The 20,715-nt window shown below is 32.8% G+C and overlaps 1 protein-coding gene across 1 annotated transcript in view; it reads left to right on the top strand.

The window, feature by feature from the left end:
• LOC110696499 (guanine nucleotide exchange factor SPIKE 1-like) overlaps positions 1 to 20,715 on the top strand; it is a 31,467-nt gene that overhangs the window by 906 nt on the left and 9,846 nt on the right. The window contains 17 exon segments of the mRNA XM_021873793.1: positions 35 to 144; positions 254 to 309; positions 2,967 to 3,064; positions 3,273 to 3,410; positions 3,555 to 3,866; positions 4,111 to 4,389; positions 5,168 to 5,335; positions 5,415 to 5,606; positions 5,747 to 5,790; positions 6,545 to 6,614; positions 7,142 to 7,303; positions 9,535 to 9,642; positions 11,435 to 11,472; positions 13,147 to 13,229; positions 13,232 to 13,290; positions 14,008 to 14,134; positions 19,656 to 19,849. Coding sequence (XP_021729485.1) covers positions 35 to 144; positions 254 to 309; positions 2,967 to 3,064; positions 3,273 to 3,410; positions 3,555 to 3,866; positions 4,111 to 4,389; positions 5,168 to 5,335; positions 5,415 to 5,606; positions 5,747 to 5,790; positions 6,545 to 6,614; positions 7,142 to 7,303; positions 9,535 to 9,642; positions 11,435 to 11,472; positions 13,147 to 13,229; positions 13,232 to 13,290; positions 14,008 to 14,134; positions 19,656 to 19,849 — 2,238 coding nt within the window.

Below are 20,715 nucleotides of genomic sequence, written 5' to 3'. Positions count from 1 at the left end.
ATTATTTAATGTGAATTTTCTGGTGTTTGTTTAGCATCTTGGTTTGTCGCCGTTGAGTGCATATGAACCAGCATTTGATTGGGAGAATGAGAGGTCTATGGTATTTGGTCAAAGACTTCCAGAAACTCAAGTACAATATGGAAGGTTTGACGAGTTTTACTTTCCTTGATTGTTTTTGTTATTTACTCACTGTTATAGCATCACCTTTCTGTCTAGTGTGATTGTGATTGATCTGTTATGTTGTGCTCTCCAGTGGATTGAAGATCTCTGTCAAAGTTCAGTCCCTTATGTTTCAAGCTGGATTAGTTGGTGAGTGATGACTCATTATATTGGTTTAATGTATTCTTTAGGGTAGAATACAACTTTTTGTTTCTCAGAAACAGCGACTTTATTTTCCAATTTGTTTGACTGCCCAACTTCAATACATGTTTTTAAAACTCAATTGGCATGTATCAAACTTATTAAGCTTGATATGGTTAACATAAGAATCATTAATGTTTTCACTCCTAGTGCTCAACTTTTGTATTTCATATTAGAAAATTGTAAATACTATGTTACTCCCTCCATCCTTAAATAATTGGTATAGTTATTGCAACACGCTCATGTGCTCAACCCATATGATATGGGCTGAAGCAGAACTTAGTTTTGAAGAAATAATAGTTATTGCAACATGCTCATGTGCTCAACCTATATGATATGGGCTGAAGCAGAACTTAGGTTATGAAGAAATAGTAGTTATTGCAACACGCTCATGTGCTTGACCCATATGATATGGACTGAAGCAGAACTTAGGTCATGAGGACATATTACCTCCCCTTTTATGACCAAAGAAATAATACAAAGCCAAAACATCTAACTCTATATTAACCTGTCATATTCTTTAATCAATCAAACAAAACGATACCTGAAAATTATAATATAAAGTTTCCTTACATGTCTTTAAAATGTAATTCAAACTCCACACAAAATTATGAACACTTGAACATACTCATGTTTACCTATGTAAAGAAAGAAATATTTTATTTTTATATTATTTTGGGCTAGACGTTGCTGTCCTCAGACAATCCTTGATTATCATACTCAAGTACTTGTCAAACAAGTCATCTGCCTTCAACCCCACACAAAAGGTAAACAGGAGATGCACTTAGTTGATTTACAGCACTCAAATCTAAAATACATCATAACAAGGTTTGATTTTATTCATATTACGTATTTAAATTTTAAATTCATGTACAGCAAACACATTTTTTGATGTATTTTTTCATAACACACTAGTACTTAATTCCTTTTCATAATAGGATTACTCTTTCAAAGCCTTTATCCAAATTATTTTATGCATAAACACTTAAACTAAAATTGCTACCATGATGAAGTACAATGTTTCCAATTTGTCATTTCATGGTGGTGTAATGTAAGCACAGTAAGTTGCTGCTTTCGCCATTCCCCACTGAGTGATATCTTATTCTTCACTAATATCCTTATTTAGCAATTTGTTATTCTGTTTACTTATTTAGCTTCTTGGAATAGTCGATGTCTTATTATCTTAGTGCTATACTCAACTATGAAATTCCTCTTTTAATTTGAATTTCTTTCCTTATTTTCTGTTTCTTTTGTTCCTTTGGTGAAATCTATTGGCAGGGGTCGAAAGTTTGGTTTTGAAGGAGTCTCTGGCTGAACTACATTCATTGTTCTCATTTATGTTTTATTATGTCTCTAATGTATAGAATGTCCTTAGCTCAAATGTTCGGAGGGATCAATCAAATCCTTAATTCAATCAATGAAAGACGTTAATTGATTCGTGTTTTTTTTTTCTTTTCATTTTATGTATATATTATGTATCTAATCTGTAGAATGCTCTTAGCTCAAAAGTCTCAGAAAAGAATTAATGAAAATGTTCCTGAAGTTCATTACTTCATTGACTCAGTTTTTCAAATGTGGCAAAGTTTAGAATTGCGGGTTTTGGGTGACACTATTTTACATTCAATCCGTTATTGCATTGCTAGATTTTTTTTTTTTTTTTTTTTTTGGGTAGGAACCTTGGCTTTGGTTGTTTGTATGTCACTCTACACTGCAGTGAAGAGTCTTTTATCTGAAAAAGTTATTCTTAACTTAAAAATAAGGCTAACTCTACTTTAGTAGTACTAGACCCACTATACTTTAATCTATGCACAGCTAACTTCTGCTAACATGAAGCCTATTTCTATCAAAATTTAACTAAGACAAGAGTTCAATGGGGCTACTTTTGGCTCTCTTTCCCTACCTTTTTTGTAGTATGGTTAGGCGCAGGGGAAGAAACAAGGAACCAAAAAAACTCACAATCTCACATTTCCATTCAAAAAGAGGGGTTCCCTGAACTTTTCATCGAACAAATATGGGAAAGAATATGTTGAAAACCTCTTAAAGCAAGCTCTTGCTTGAAAAACCATGTAATTTAGTTGACAGACCTGCCTGGTGTGAGCCTCCTGAATTAAACTTCGTCCTACCTAGTCTAGGATAACTAGTTTCTCTCACTTGCTATCAGAGTGCGGCCATTGGCCTTTGTAGCCCTGCTGTTATACATGGAAATGCTACCCATGATTAGCTCAAGAATTACAATTTCTTAACCCCAGGAACATTTCATACATGGCCACTGGTCCCACACTTAACCTAGAAATCTTTGGTTGTGTGTCCATTATTCTTTCATAAAACAATTTCATTGAAATGAAGAAAAAAAGAAACAATTGAGAAATTATCTGGAATTTGAATTGCACTATTAAGGTGACAGTATGGAAATTTATGTAGTGTAGAAGTCAACTAAGAGGAGTAATGAAGAAAATGTATAACTTTCTTGGAACCATCTGTATTTTGTTTTTTCCATGCATCGTTTATCAAAAATATCTAGCAAAGATCGTTTATAATTTTCTTGTGTACTACAAACTATATTATTACTGTTATGTCTTTTTAAATTTTTGATTTGATCTTTGCAGAACCATTCTATGGAACTATTTGCCTATATAACAAAGAGAAAAGAGAGAAGTTGTCAGAGGATTTCATTTTCCAGGTGCTCCCTACAGAAATGGAAAATGTAAGCTGTGGAAGAGCAGTATTGCATTTCAAGCCATGATCAGCATCTTGACACATTGTCATTTTGAATTCTAAAAGTGGAAAGCAAAAGAAATTTTACTGTGCATTCCCTTCCAGAATTAAATTCTTTATCCAAGTCTGCATTTCTTGAGTAAGCTATGAAAATCTTCCGGACACTTACTGCCTTCTTATATTCCACCTGTTTGCAGTCTGGTATTTCAAATGACTCTCGAGCAATATTCTACCTAGATGCTCCCTCAGCATCAGTTTGCTTGTTGATCCAGCTGGAGAAGCCTGCCACTGAAGAAGGAGGCATCACTTCGTCTGTCTACTCCCGAAAAGAACCAGTGCGTATCCCATCTATTATAAGCTTTGAATTTCTAGATTTGACTTAGAATAATTTTTTTAATCTTTGTGATGCTTGTGCCTTGAGCACATTATTATGTTAATCTTTAATCTTTGACTTAAAATAATGCTTTACTTATTTTCAGATACAGCTTAGTGAGAGAGAGAGGCAAAGATTGCAGGTTTGGTCTCGAGTAATGCCTTACAGAGAGTCATTTGCGTGGGCTATGGTACCATTATTTGACAATACCATCGCTGGAACCTCTGGTGGAACTGCTTCTCCCAGTAGCCCTCTGGCACCGAGTGTATCTGGTTCTAGTTTCCACGAGGGTGAATCAGAGTCTACTACAAAAATCACATTAGATGGAAAGTTGGGTTATTTGAGTGGGAGTTCAATCATTGTTGAAATATCAAATTTGAATAAAGTCAAGGAGAGCTATACAGAGGATTCTCTGCAGGTCTGTTGTGTTTATCATCATTTCTCCTTCTTATCATCTGATATGCTTGATAGCTACGGAGTTCTGGGTGATAACTTTGTGCTGCGTAGCCTTGGATAGGCTGAAAAACTTTGATGTGCTTTTCCATTTGTATAGTGCCTCTTGTTGTTGCTTGTAGTTTATATTAGAATACAAACTTTCTGTTACCTTCATTCTGTTTTCTTTGATTTGTGTGGTTTTTTGAAAGTTCATTATTTTCTTCTAGGATCCTAAAAGAAAGATCCATAAGCCTGTTAGAGGTATGTTGAGACTGGAGATTGAGAAGCTACACGCTGGGCATCTCAACTTTGAAAATGGCTCAGAGAGTGGCAGTATGACTAATGAATCCTTTGATATGGGAGAGAGTATTCATGATATATCACAGGAACCAAGTAACAATGTGGAAAGGTTTCAGAGCACCAGATCAAAAAATTGTTTTGCAGATGGAAAAGAATCTGCTCGAAATGGTTTAAAGGCTTATGAGAACCATGATTCCCAATCGGAGGTAGTAAGTTTGCTATAATTATCAATGTGGTATTTGTTTTAATTTCTCTGCTGATGCTGTTGCTGATTGCTGAGATCAATCTGGTTTGCCATTAGATTGCCTTTTTTCTTTTGTATAAAACAGGCTTTGGTGGGAAACTGGGAATTTATCTTGTGGAGCTATTTTCTTATAATAAATCGCATAGAGTATTGGCTTTGCTAATGGAAAATGGCAAAATCCAAAATTTGTAACACTGGTACACCATGTACTCAACAAAAAACTATATTCCCTTGTATAAATACTTCAAAATACCGAGTAAACATTACAAAGTAGAACATGGGGATGTATAAAGCAAATGTAGGAAGATTATAGATTATAGAGACATTTGTATTACTATATAGTATAAGTGGACCATGTGTTGTTATGGAAGGGTTAAAGTAAGAATTTTCCTTTGCCATTGAAGATATAAAGCAAATGTAGGAAGATATAGAATACCCTTAACTGGAAAGTAGGATGATTATAGAATACCCTTAGCTGGAAAGCAGGAAGATTTAGAATACCCTTAACTGGAAAGTAGGAAGATTATAGTATTACTCATTTTGATTGTTTGTAACTAAATAAACCTAACCTCTCCTCTGCCCCTCTCTCTCTCTACTATTTTTGTTGATGTTCCTTTTTGTTCTTACCCTGGTACTTCGTCTGTAAATTCTGAAAAAAGAAACATCATTGATACCTAAAATAGATGTCGGGAGTGTAAAGCTAAGATAATTAGTAATTACTCATTGAATGCAAATTGCAGTTCCATGCCTTTGACTTCCGTGCAACTACAAGGAATGAACCTTTCTTGCAACTTTTCCACTGTCTCTATGTGTATCCATTGACTGTCAGTTTGAGTCGAAAAAGGAATCTGTTCATACGAATAGAGCTTCGAAAAGATGACACAGATATTCGACGACAGCCTCTGGAGGTTAGTAACTATAGTTTGATCATACTGTTAATTGTCTCATGGAAGTTTCTTCCCTAAGTTTACTTGTCATTTATTCTAGGCAACATACCCCAGGGAGCCTGGTGCATCACTAGAGAAGTGGGCTCATACACAAGTTGCAGTTGGTGCAAGGGTTGGTTGCTATCATGATGAAATCAAAGTCTCCTTGCCACCTATGTGGACCCCACTGCATCACCTTTTGTTCACTTTCCTTCATGTTGACCTTCAAACTAAATTGGAAGCTCCGAAACCGGTAAGCTCTTAGTTGCTATGTATATTCTGTATATTATCCTAAAAACAACAAAACTTCTGAGGTTGCGACTGTTTTCTTGATGTCCACGTTTCTCCTACTTTCATCATGCCTGAATGGTACTATCTAATATTCTGTTGTAGGTGGTGATTGGCTATGCTGCACTCCCACTGTCTACATATGCTCAGTAAGAACTTGTTCTTTTCATAATTTGATTATTGTCTTATTGTCATTTTCTTAACTTTGACAGTGTCAGAGCTCCTTTATGCTTCTTAATCTTCATAGTTCTTTTATTTAATCAAGTGTAGTCATTATATTAGTATCATAGACCACTTGTGTAGAAGGATTTATGTTATAAGTGGGAGGGGTTTGGAACATACGTGGCAGAATAAAGTAAACAATATATTAGGCAGAAGTTTTTCTTACTGAGAAGATAAGAAATTAGGAAGAGGGAGGACCACCACCAGTTTGCCAAAAATTAATAAAATATACTTCTTCCGTTTTTAATACTTGCAACACACTATGTTTGGAAAGTTTTTATTTTGTTGAAAGTTGTACTATTACCCTTATTTAAAAAGCTCATGGCTCACTAAATTATACTCTTAACAACCTCTCACCCCCAATTTAAGTGTATCTTAATTACTGTGAAAAAGTGTGTGTTGCAAGTATTAAAAAACAGAGAAAGTATATGTAAATATCTTATTACAATCTGAAAGGAGAAATAAGTCTCTTTGAGTATATAATATCTTAAAAAAAATCCTAGAAATTAATACAAGGAAAATAGAAAATAAAATAATTAACAAGAAGTGTATTGCATAAGCCATACCGAAAGTGTAGACGACACTCGAAGACGTGCATTGACGAAGACTAATGAGCAGGTGCAGCGAGTCACACACACACACACACACACATCTTTGTTTGATTCCTGTTTTTTAACTCAGGTCAAGATCTGAAATTTCACTGCCCATCATGAGAGAGCTTGTTCCACATTATCTTCAAGATGCGGGGAAGGTATAACTCCATCGTGTTCCTTAAATTTTTTCCTATAAGTATCATGCATCGTTAACATTTATGGTTATATTTTTAGAAGTTTCATGTGCAAAATTCGTTGTTTTTAATTAAGAAAATAATTTTGAACAGGCATTGCATTATTATTTTATTTAAAAATTTTAAATTTAAATGGTCCTATCAATGTGATCTTGGTTGTATAAGTCCCCTATGAACCATTTGACTTTGATGAGTGTTGCATTAAATCCGTTTTGGACTTGTTTTGTTATGGAAGGGGTGTGTGTGTGTGTGTGTGTGTGTGTGTGTGTGTGAGCCTAAAGTGAGAAGAAAGAACAAATCTGGTAAGATTTAATGTTATTGGTCTTACTGTAAGCGCACGAAACATATACATATCTGTGAGAACCAATTCTAAATAAACTTCTCTTTTTTATTTTCTTTTAATTTTTTGTATTTTGAAAATCTGTTTCATTCTTTTTTATTTTTTATATTTTAAAAATCTGATACACCCATGTACTTACATTGTTATTTAGGAGAGGCTTGACTATTTGGAGGATGGGAAGAATGTCTTCAGATTGCGATTGAGGTTATGTTCCTCGTTGTATCCTACTAATGAACGCATAAGGGATTTCTTTCTTGAGTATGACAGGCACATCCTTCGGACAAGCCCTCCATGGGGATCAGAGCTTCTTGAGGTAATTAGATCTTATTTCTTTTGAGTTGTGATCTATGCTTAAGAGTTAAGACTTTCTTTGCTCAAATTATCTTAAATTGTGTGTAATTGTTATTATCCGTATGGTTTGGTATTTGGATCATGTGTGATTAGTGCTCAAATTATATCTTTATAATACTCCCTTTGTCCCAAAATAAATTTCTTCAAATTTTCATGCCATTAAATGATATTCAACATCGCTCATAAAGTATAAAATACACATATATCGAGATCATCATTAAATATCATTATCATTAAATATCATTATTTACTTCTTCCTATATAAAATTTCCTTAAATTCCAGAACATCATAGACTTTCTCCATTCTCCTTAAATCCTGTAAAATACTAGAACCATGCACTTAATAATGCGTAGGGAGTATAATATAAGTAAATACAACAAATTTCATAATAATTATTTTTGCCCTCTCACATAGTTCTATGCTTCATTCTGGCCACTATTTGATCAACCCAACTTGTTCATGACCCATATTAATGATGACTGAACATGTTCCAACCTATTAACCTAGCGTGTTTATGATCTGCTCAATTACAACTCGACCCGTTCTAATTTGTTACCCGATCAACCCAACTTGTTTACGTCTTGGCTCGATTTTGACCCAATTTGTTCATACCCGCTGCATGATTGTCTCTGATTGTTTAGGACCCGACACGAATTTGATCCGGCCCATTGCTACCCACTACCTGATTAACTCGACTTGTCTAGGACCAGACTTATTTATGACCCGACTTGTTCTTACCCTCTATCCAGATAACCGACTCGATTATTACTCCATCCTGTTATGACCTGATTTGATTTGAGCTGAAACCCGTTCTAATCCGGGTAAACCTGTTTTCAAATTCAAGCCAACCCCATTTCAACCAAATCGAATATGACCTGAACCGAATTGCAACCTGCCCCGTTTAGGACCCGACCCAAATAGAAACTTTTTAAAAAAAAAAACCCAAACCGAACTGATCCACTCTAGCCATTTGAACCCGTTTTAATGCCACTCAACCTGAAATTGAACCATTGACCCAAATTGACACCCCTATGTGGACTTGGTAAGGGCAAGAAGTTGTGGCATTATGCTTTTATAGAAATCTTTTGGTGTGTTGTAAATACCACAATTTTAATGTTATATCTTGAGCTTCCCTTTTAAATGGTCTGGGACAAAGTAGCTTATCTAACATCTTTATGGTGGCAAGGTCCTTAAGAACTATTCAACTGAGGAGGTTCAATGGAACTGGCATAATATGTAATTTACATTCTTGATCAGTGGACAATTTCTGCTCTTTGAGGCACTTTTCAGCTACTAACATATTGCTGCCTCTTTCCTTGAAAAAAAAATGTTTTTAAGGAGGAATTGTAGTCGGTTATTGCTGATTAAAGTTGAATAAAAAATAGAAGGTAGTGGAAATAGTTTATTGTTTTTAGAGGTTGTGAGAGAAAGTATAGTGGTATTAGAGGGATTTTATTTTGGATTGAAAGTGTAAAACCCAAATGAGACATGGGGCTAATATTTAGGGCCAATATTTTTGGGAGAGATGGGACTTTTAGTTAGGGACGGAAAGACTTTGTAGATGTAAAATTTGAGTGGGGCGAATAACATGTTTATCTCAACTACTAGAGTTCAGGTTTAAATTCTTATTTTTTAAGATGGCCTTAGTTTTTAAATCTTCAGTAGTGAGAAATGTGTCATAATTGTCTTAGATGTTAAATTTGAGTGGGGCGAATAACATGTTTATCTCAACTACTAGAGTTCAGGTTTAAATTCTTGTTTTTTAAGCCTGTTAAGATGGCCTTAGTTTTTAAATCTTCAGTTGTGAGAAATGTGTCATAATTATCTTAGATATGGTGGCATAGTCTCTATTTTTCTAGTGGTGATCTCTTCCATCTTATTTATATACAAAATTTTGTTTCTGTCGCAGTTACTGAAAATTTTCATTTCCCTTTTCCATCTTCAGAAATTGTAGTAGACAATTATGAGCTCTGTTTCTACGCCTTTTTTTTATTTTGCCATGATTTACTCTTTGTTACATCTCTATTTTACTTTGTACCATATATATCATAAACCTAATTCAGTAAGTTGCAAAGCCTCATAGTTATTAAAAAAAAATAAAATAAAAAAAAATCCAATTCTATGTATTAGTGGAAAATTGCATTGTTACCGTTACTTGATCCTTATATTTTTACACCTCTTCTTCTGCGCAGGCCATTAATAGTTTCAAGAATGTTGATTCCACTGCCTTGCTTCAATTTCTTCACCCAATACTAAATATGCTTCTCCATCTAATTGGAAATGGTGGTGAAACCCTTCAGGTGCTCTTATTATATTTTCTGCATCTGTTGAATTGACAAAGTGAATTGTGATTTTTTGAAAACACGTCTTGATTAAACACATGCTTGTTGAAATATCTTTTAAAATTTGTGGGTGTTTAATGGTTTAGATGCTACAAACATGTAATCGTGCATTGTACAGATATTTATTGTCATTTGAGATTCAAGGGACAAATTGCTCAATATTTTATTGCTTCTTTTCCTTTGTTTCATTTCTCTTGCATATAAGCTGCCATATTTTCATCCATCCTTGATATATATGGCTTAAGTAATTAAGAAACACAGATGCTGTGATCGTCACTGTTTCCTTATTCTATTCCCTTGTACTGCTCAGTCAACTATTTCATGAGGACTCCTTGTCTTCCTAATGCTTCATAGATGCTTGAAAATAAAACGGGCATTGATCACATTGCTATATAGACATCATCATATTCTGATATCCAACCCTTCTTTAATCTGCATTGTGTGCATTGACCGTCTGTTAGATATCTTGATCCTCCGATCTATTCACATTAAATAGGAAAATCTTCTGGAACACTTCTACTCTTAGATAAGTAAATGTTCTTTAGGTATTTCTTTTGAGTTTGTGTGTTCAAATTATATGCGACGTGTTTGTAGGTCATTATGTATGTTTTGAGATTAGGCAGGAAACAATTTGGGAGATTGTCTTGGCACTCTTTGAGTTTTGTGGTTGTTGAGAAATTATTAAATGTCTGGTAATACAACCTTGAGTGAGTATAGTCATGGCCCGTTATACACAGTTTACTCAAAAGAAGTCCTACCACATTATACAAAGTTTACTGATTGGCATGGGAATCCATAATGCTACTCATGGGACAAAGTAGTGTGCAGGAATTATGGATTCCCATGCCAATCAGTAAACTGTGTATAACGTGGTAGGACCCAATTTTTCTTTAACACCTTGGAAGATTCTTGTTCCTATTTCTCCATTGCAGAACTATTAAGGTATGCTTCCTTGTTCTGTCTTTGGCATCTTATGGATCCATCATTTATAGTATCTGTTCAACTATGATAATTTCTTCAAACTCCTTACTTGGCGTTTTCATAGATCCATCCTTGATTAAAGTTGCTTTCTCTTTTTACTTTAAAATAATTACGAAGTGGTGGTTATATATATTTCTAAAAGGAGTTTAAGCACATAACTCTAAAGTCTCAAGTAATCTATCATAAAATATTCTCTTATCTAATGAACTTTGGGGTGGGCGTAGGGGAACAAATTTTCTTATATAAACAAAGGGCTAATAACAGAAACACCTATTGCGTGCAGAAGATAGTTTGTATAGGACGATTGACATGATTTTGGGTTGTGCATCGTTTGGTCAATGATCATAAAATCACCTACCAGATATTAAATTAAGTAATACCATGCAAAACCTTTGCCCAGATAAATTATGGGTAGTCAAAGGCTGGATTTTGAATGGATTTGTATGAGTGCAGTAGCCAGTAGGGGTTTTAGTGATATATATGATGTTGCCAGCAACCTAATGTCAATAGAGAATTCATTGAATGCTATAGAAGAATCTGATATCACTGAATACCTCTTCTTTTTTAAAATCAAAGTTTATCAGAAATGCCAAAACTGTTGAATAGGGTGTATTACTTACAAAAAATGTTTTTGCTGTTTTTTTTTTTTTCATTCAAGGATTTGTTTCAAAGTGCTATGATTTCATACAGTTTGCTCTTTTTTCTTTCTTTTTTCCTTTTCTTTTTCTTTTTATTTTTTTATTTTAGTTTTGTTTACCTTTGCATGCAGGTTGCTGCATTTAGAGCTATGGTTAATATCTTGACTCGGTATGATCCTCTGTCTTGACTCGGTAGTTCTAGAAGTGTTATTCATGTCATGCAATTTGCTCTATCCGTTTCTATTTGGGCTATCAAAACTTTTGCAAGTGACGTAGTGTGCTAATGGTAGACCTGGAAAACTGACCAAGCCGATTTCCCGACCCAAAATACCTGATTTGTGACCAAACCCGACCCGACCTGACCCAAAGTGGAGTTGACCTGCTTTTGACCAATACCTGAAGTGATCTGACTCAAAAGTTACGCAATACCTGAATTAAACTGCTCGATTTTAACCTGTATTAATTGACCTGAAGGTCCTGAACAGACTCTATTACACGAAATGACCTTAAATGGTTTCAACCAGAAATAATTGACCAGAACAGACTTTAATAAAAAATAACCTGAACTAAACTGACTCGGTTCCTTTTCATTAATCTTGAATTCATTGATTAAGATTAAGCTCTAAACAACCCAGTTTATTAATACTAGATTGAAGGACCTGAATGTTCAAAGGTTAACTCGATCTGAAATGATTTGATTCAAACTTGACCTTAATACTCGACCTGATCCGAATGACCCGATCTGAACTAGACCAGAATTCTTTTGACCCGATCTTAGATTGAGATTTTAGCTAATCCGAAATGACACGACCCAACCATCTAATGACCCGATTATACCCGAAACTCAAATTGACCCAACCCAACCCGAATCAATCCAAACCCGACCCAAAGGCATAGTGGACCCGAAATGACCAAAACGGCATGATTTCTTTGTCTAGCTAATGTAAGTGGAGCTTATCTATGAAAAGTGGGTCCATGCCCTACAAAGCTATTGATTTAAATTTTATCATTGTACGTAAGAGCATGTATAAGAGATGAACGAGCAAAAAGGATAATGTAGAGAAAACATTCACTTAAAACTATATGTTCCTCATGGATTATCTCATAGGAAGCACAGAGAAGTCATAGGCATATTACTTTTTAATATATGAAAAGGATAATAAATACATGCTGTTTCAAAGGTAGGAAGATTGAGTATTATCCAGTTAGACAGGTAGTATGGAGAAATATGTGCCTTAAGTAAAACTATGAGCAGACAAAAAATTCAATTGGGATTAATAATTTTTTTTATTATGTCTACTGATATTGAGTCTTTCCGTCAGATCCTTGGACTAGTGGTGTTAATGCAAAGAGATTGCTTGTAGACAATTTTGCAATGTACTTGACATTCCTTCGTTTGCAATTTGATTGACATTCCTTCTTTCCAGTGACACTTATTTCTGCTGATTGGCATTTGCTGCTTTGCAGTTTACATGACATTCCTTCTTTGCATTGATACTTTTTTCTTGTAGAGGATCTTTGGTCATGTTCCTTGTATGTGCATTTCCCATGAGATTATGTGGAAAATAAATGCAAGAAATTACTAGAAAAGAAAAAATAATACACTAGTTGCTGTCATAACTAACAAGATATAGGGTATATATTCAATTTGCATTTAGCCATTCACATTGATGTATCCTTGTGTGTGTGTGTGTGTTTTTTTTTAGTAATTTATAATTATTATTATATTTAGAGGCTTATGCTATTATGAGCTTCAGATCATTTTAAATCATTATTTGTTTTGACGGATACGGATTTGACTCCTCATCATTTTAGTGAGTAGAAAGACTTCTATTGTTCACAGGGTCCAGCAAGAATCGGTAGATGATGCAGAAAGAAATCGATTTCTTATTAGCTATGTTGATTATGCTTTTGATGACTTTGGTGGCCGCAGTTACCAGTTTATTCTGGTCTTTCCACTGTGTGGGGAAGTTTAGCACGTAGTAAGGTACTATGTCCTTTTAACATTTTTCATGCATGAAATTGGGGGGACAATGTTGAATGCAATTTTATTTTATTTTTTAAATATTTACATAAACTAGCACATGCAATATCCTTCCCAAAAAAAAAAAAAAAAAAAAAAAAACTAGTACATGCTATGAATTAGTAATGTAATTTTGCCAGCTACAGAGGAATGTTAGATGTAATCGTAAATAAAGCTGGCAAATTGGCAGTGCATTTATTAGGTCATAGCTGCTTATTCAAATAAAGAATAGTTGGAGTTCTTTTAATCAATCTATTTATATCTCTCTAAGATGAAGTGCAGATAGTTGTTGAGTGTAAATAATTGGCTTATATCTTACCATGAGAGATTGCCTGTCAGAAATATGTGTTGCAAATGTTGCCTTTAGTATGTTGACTTTGGTATCTAGTTAGATTTAGATGAAGATGCTCTCCATGCATTATGTATGCAAGGATTGTGAATCATTGCATTTATGTTAATTATTTGGTTTTGTAGTGGTTTTTTATTTGGGAAACAAGGGTATGTGTAAAATTCCATTTCTAAGAAAAATGTTCCATGAAAAAAGATTGTATTAATAATTAAAAAAATGTTCTAACAAACCACTTTATATTTATATTTTCTATTTTTCTTGCAATTGAACACAATAGGTCATTACAATTCATGTTAACTAACCGTGAAGATTTATTGTTTTTATGTCTATAGGCAAAAGGTTATCGTGTGGGACCAGTATATGATGATGTCTTGGCAATGTCTTGGTTTTTTCTTGAGCTTATTGTGAAGTCGATGGCTTTGGAACAAATACGACTTTTGTATCATAGCCTTCCATCAGGTATTTTTCAATAGCATTTCATGTGATTCTTTTCATTTTGTCTTGATAGCAATTTTCATGGACATTTTGTAGGTAAGCTTGTTACTAAATTTTGTATGTTGAGCTGGTTTATGTAAAAACCGAAAAGATCAAGGTCACATGACAAAGGTATTTTTGATGATCAATCAAGTAGGATTGAGGACCTAGGTACTTAAAGGAAAAAATATTACTTCTCCGTTTCTATTTAGTTGGCATGTTTCATTTTGGCGCACATATTAAGGAGAAGTGGAAAAAAAAAGTTAAAGACAAAAATACCCTTATACCTATTCCACCCACCCACGGACACACCCTTACCAGTTACACTATTTCTCTCTCATCATCACCATTCACAATCATTCTCTCTTCTTCTCTTCCAACAGTCTTATGCACCTCCATTCTTGACCACTTCTAATTTTTTTTCTTTACATTGCGTTTAGCAACTAAAACAAAAAGGCACAAATTGCTGAAAAATGTCATATACAAGTAGATATCTACAATTGAAGGTTTTATCGGTTTATCCTTTATGGCGTCATGGTCGGCGAGGCGAGGTTGTAGTGGCTGGGCAAGTGGTGTAGAGGTGGTGGTTGGGCAGAGTTATGGGATGCAAGCAAGGAGAAGCTATGGGGTCTTTTAATGGGGTTTTCTTTGGTAAATTGGGTATGTTACAACTTACAAGGAATAGAGGAGAGAGAAGAAGTAGTGGTGGTTGCTGTGATGGTGATGGTCTAAAGATGATGAATTTGATGATGGAGGTGGTGGAGTAGTGGGGAAGATAAAGGAGGTGTGAGAAATTAAATCAGATTCTTAGCTAAAGGGCGGAGAGGAAAGATGAGTTGAGGAAATTGGGGAGGGTAAAATTGACATTTTGATTTATTAAACTTACCTAAAATAGAAACGTTTCAACTAAATAAAAACTTCCTAAAAAGGAATACGTGTTAAGCTGTGAACTAAAAAAATCGGAGGTATTATTTGGTTAGGTCATTTAAATGTCTAGAAGTCCAACTGCTATATATATAAAACTACACTAGTTATATAAGTGTTAATCTAATCAGTAAGATTGGCTAAAGGTTGAGATTATTTGTTGTTAATGGCTTCATTGTATTTATTATAATATTATCAAAGGTCAATCATGACTTAAGTCTTAAAGGGTACAATATGATATTATTGCTTTAATTTTTTATTTTTTGTAGAGTATTATTAGTAATGTTTTTCTTTAACAAAAGTTAACTATCCTTTGATTTTAGAACATTTAAATTAAGATTTATAACATATGTAATACTATTAAGAACATTATAATTATGTTATTAGAACGTGGTCTAAATAACAATAAGAATGTAAAAATTCAAACTAAATAAGTCGAATATTAGAAAATTTCGTTAAGCTTGTGAAGAAATGTATTGAATTAAAAGAACTCTATTGAGTTTGATTGAGCATGGATCTTTGATGGTCTAATAATGGAGAATAGAATCTTTTGATATTAGATGGGTGTTTTAAGAAAAAGAGAATGAAAATTTAATCCATAGATATTGAATTCAACTTAAATAAGCCAGATTGTAGAAATATTAAATAATTATTTTCGTTGTCTTTTCTAGCCTTTATGTTTTATAACAATAAAATCAAGTTTTGGAACATATGTAATATTTCCTTCGTTTCTTTGTAGTTGCAACACTTCTCTACATGCTTTTTGAGGAAGGGATTAGAGAAGATAAATGGACGAATTAATCTATATAACTTTATTCTTATCGGTGTTAAAATTTTATAGATTAAATCATCCGTTTACCTTCTCTAATCCGTTCCTCAAAATACGTGCCGAGAAGGTGTGTTACAACTATATTCAACAGAGTACGTAGTTTTTTTAACATCATACTTTTCATTTACATTCACAAAATTAGAAAGACTAAGACATGAAACTCTTCCCAGAAAGTCAAAATTTAGAAAGTTGATGTCGAATTTCATTAATTTGTCAATAATTATGTCGAACTTAAAGAACTTCATTAAATAAATTTAAGCTTAAAGTTTGAATGAATTGAATTTTGTTTGAGGAGAGAGTGACTATTTTTTAGTAAAGATCGTCTAGAAGAGAAACAAAGTCAAATACCCATTTAATCCAAGGTTGAATAATAGAAAATTATTTAAAGAAATTTGTTTGATTTGTAAAGAAATTTGTTTAATTTAATCTTATTGTTTCAATGGAGTTTATTTTAGGAGAAAGAGTGGATTTTTAGAGTAGAGAAAATGGGTCTTTAATAAAGGAGAAAAAAATCAAAATTGAAGATGTAATTATGAAGAGCTAATAAATGAAGATTGTTTTTCAATTCATGACATTTTTTGTGATAATGATAATAAGAGCGTAAAGCCTTTTCAATTCTCCGATTGGATATTTAAGAGAGAGAAAGGAGATTATTTGGGAAGTTGACTAAGTGTGGTGGGAAAATATCCATAATAATACGATCTATGGTCCATAATTCTTCTTACATAAGGAAGTGTTTTTACATATATGAGGTGTTTCATAAGAGTCATCCCCTAATCACATATTCATATTTCTTTATAAGAAGATTAATCTACAAAAATAAACAAACTCACATAATATGCCTATATTTTCCATTGAATGTGCAAAATTTGATATTAAGCCGTAATATTTTCCTTTTTTTTTTTTAATAAATGGAAAATATACACATTATGTTAGGAAAATATGTATACTCATGACATTGATATTATAGATGGAAGGAAATGGGAAAATACTTGGGTGTAACTCAAAATAGCCATCACTTTATTTGAATGGCCTTTATGATTAAACATGTTCCTTATATTTCCTTGCAAGTCCAAGGAAACTCTAACTATGTAGGGTACTTAATTGTTGTGTGAAGCAATGAAGCTAAGTTTAGGATATCAACGTTGCCCCTTTAAATGATCTAAGGTGAGGGGGGAACAAAATAAAGTACTCCCTCCGAGTTTTCATTTTTTTTATCTTTCCACTTTTTGCTTTGATATGTTCTTTTCTTTTCTTCTTCTTTTTTTTTTTTTTTTTTTTTTTTTTTTTTTTTTTTTTTATCAACTTATTATTGCTTTATTCCTTTTATAGTAAAAAAATACTCACTTATGTACCTCCTTATTCCACCACATGGTCCATAAGTTATTATATAATAATATCAATGTTTCTTAAAAAATTCACTTTTCTACCCGAAAACTCAAATGAAGGGCCCACTTTCCAATTTTCATGTTCCAAATTGCTACAGTATACGGTAAGGAAAAAAAAAAAAAAAGAACGAAGGAAGTATGGATAATATATGGTATCTTGTAAGATTGTATTAAAATCGCAAATGACTAGGGGCTATTCGTAGTTTAATTTGGATTGGGGCCAAATTTAACTCTGATTTGACTGAAAATCCGGTGTTGAAAGTCAAGTCCAAGTTGATTTCAAATTTCCCAAAATCATAACTAATCCACTTGTAATTAGATTTTTGCAATTTGGACCAAATTCAAAATCGGAACTATAATTTGGAATGTCAAGTTGGCTCGTATTGCTCGACTTTATATATTAGTTACTAGTTTTGTGATCGGATATGTGGGGTTGATTAAATTATAGGATAATTTTTTAATTTTAGCCCTAATGTCAAATCTTAACACATATCATTGATATAGATTATATTTTGTAAGAGGCACATAATCCTTGTAGGATATTTTGACATAGATTCATTGATTTTATGTAGGAATAATTTATATACTTTTAAAATATACGTTGTATTTGAAAAACACAAAGTAATATTTGGTATTTTATTAAAATACCTATGTTATTTCAATCTATTAAACATGAATTAATAATCACTTAATAATTATTCGTGTAAAATAAGAAGTATACCACCATCGTTCTTAATAGTTTAGACTATTTTTGGATCCACAAACTATGAAGTAATAACAATCTTATTAGATTTTGAACTTTTTTTATCGATTACATTATATTATATGTGGATCTTGTTTTAAATTACTTTTTAAAACAATTTTATTACTACCTCTGTTTCATATTATTTGCAACGATTTGACATAAAGTAGAGAGGAAAAATGTCTAATCGTTGCAAATAATATGAAACGGAGGTAGTATATAGAAATAACGTAATTATAATATATTTATTGAAAATTATAGGAGGAAGCTCCTCTTTATCGCATTATGATAAAAATATAAAGAAATCTATAAATATTTGGCATTATCGTAATTATATTAACAACTATGGGGGCCATTTTTAATACTTTCTCTGTTTCTTTCTAGTTGCATCACTTTCTTTTTTTATTTAATATACTCTCTATATCTCTCTCCTATCACATGGGTCCATTTTTTTTTTAAATTCTCCTTATCTCTTTTCTATTACATGGGTCCATTTTTTTTAATTCTCTCTATCTCTCACATCTCCAAAAATTGCCTAGGAGTCCGCAATTTGCCAAGTGATGCAACTAAAAAATGGAGGAAGTACAAAGTTGTTGATTTATTTACAATTTTGCCACTTGATAAATTAGACTTTGTTTAACAAAATGATAAACTTGTATTTTATCAAATTATAGTTTATTTAATACATATGAAATATTAGAAGTTTATCAAAAACTAAATTTTAAAATACTTTTTTATCCGGAAAAATAATCTAATTTTTGCTTATTTGGCATCATAGACATCATACTAATGCATAATTGTCGTTGACGTGGCATGAACGACACTTGACGAAAAGTTAGAATGGAAGTTTTGTTGTCTCGTGGCTGGCTACAGGATCTGAGTTTATTTATATGTTGGTATTATGATATGATGTGCTCGAATTTATAATTCAAAAACCTAGGTATTAGTTTAAATTATTCTGTCTTTATTCGAATTAAAATTTTCTCTTTCAAATGCTTCTCTACGGATGGCGGCTTTGGAACCTAACCTTGTGCCTTGCCAAAGGCGTTCTGAGTCACGTCATTTGGGTCTCCTTCATGCCAAGGTGATGAACTCGGTCTCTGACTTGCCCAGCACGCACATTTGGTCTGTGTTTAACTAAGTATGCCTTGTGTGAGGTTTGTCTTGAAAAATCAGATCTCTGTTGCAAAATATGTGTTCTCTCTCTATAGTAATAAATTGTGATAAGATCTCTTATCAAAAGATACGCACAATGAAAATAAATTAATTGTAGGACCTTCATCGTTGTGGAATGCTTGTTACAAACATTTTGAAAGTTACCTAGGTCACTTTCATCACTCACTTCGCATGGTTCAATAATTTATTATCTTTGAACCAAGTGAGCCATAAATGAAGGAGAGGTAAGTTAAGGTGTTTTTCAGAAATATCTTGAATTCATTATTTATCTTTAAATCATATTGAATGGAATCAAATATTTTTTCAAACCAAAATAATTGGAACATTTGGGGTGGTGTAGACAAAATATTTTGAGAGTGATGTGATGACGGGAGAGAAAAATAGAGGCACTCATGTTAGTCATAATATGATCAATTACCAAGCTAATAATTTTGTTTGATTGTACAGGTGAAGATGTCCCGCCAATGCAATTGAAAGAAGGAGTTTTTAGGTGCATTATACAGCTCTATGATTGTCTTATCACTGAAGTACATGAGCGTTGCAAGAAAGGGTTAAGCTTAGCAAAGCGTTTAAATAGTAGCTTGGCCTTCTTTTGTTATGACTTGTTGTCTATTGTTGAGCCTCGGCAAGTTTTCGAGTTGGTATGCTTCTTTCCTCAATATTTACTTAGCCTTGTGCCCATGCTCCATGTTCTTGAATAAAATGTGCACAATAGTATTTTGAAAAACAAAAGAAGTTGTCATCGGGAAAGGGAAAAATTATTAGTATGAATAAGGGCAGTAGTTTCTCTCAATGTGAAGGGTTATAAAAACGATTACAATACCAAATCACCTAGGGAAATTTCCACTTTGGAGCCGCGATGTTGAAGTAATTCTACTTTAGTGCCCTATGTTTTCAGTAATTTCATTTTGGTGCCCTGAATTTTAAACTCTTTTTTTTTTTTTTTTTTTTTTTTTTGTCAATTTTCAATCTCATTATTAAAAATATTTCTAGTGATTATGTTTATAATTATTTTATTATAACAGGGATGACTCTTTATTTAAGCAATTATCCCATGTCTAATTTTTTTCATTTATAAATAAAATGTTTCTAAATTTTAATAAGGGAAGAGTTAAGTTATCCACTCGATGTAATAGCCATGAGCAAAATAAAAAGTGACTTTGTTTTGAGGAACTAGTAATATTATTTCCCTATTAAAATTTGAATAAAATAATTATATGAATAGAATGTGATTTATTTACTTATAAAGGGAAAAAAGGCCATGTGAATTATGTTCAATAGAGAATAGTTGAAGAATAAAATAAATGTGAAGTACATTAAAAAAAAAAAAAATTTCTAAATGGAGAGGCTAGAGGAACTTTTTTCTTTATTTTTTATACAATATGATTGACAAGGTTAACCAGTATAAGTCGAAGGCACCAATGTCAAAAAACAAAAGGGTTTATTTTTTTTTTTATTTATTTTATTACTTAGGTAGTAAGATTATTTTCATTGTAATGAAATAAGA

Source organism: Chenopodium quinoa, unplaced genomic scaffold (assembly GCF_001683475.1).
Source record: "Chenopodium quinoa cultivar QQ74 unplaced genomic scaffold, ASM168347v1, whole genome shotgun sequence".
In the NCBI taxonomy this organism is placed as follows: Eukaryota; Viridiplantae; Streptophyta; class Magnoliopsida; order Caryophyllales; family Amaranthaceae; genus Chenopodium; species Chenopodium quinoa.
This window is presented reverse-complemented; position numbering and strand designations above follow the sequence as displayed.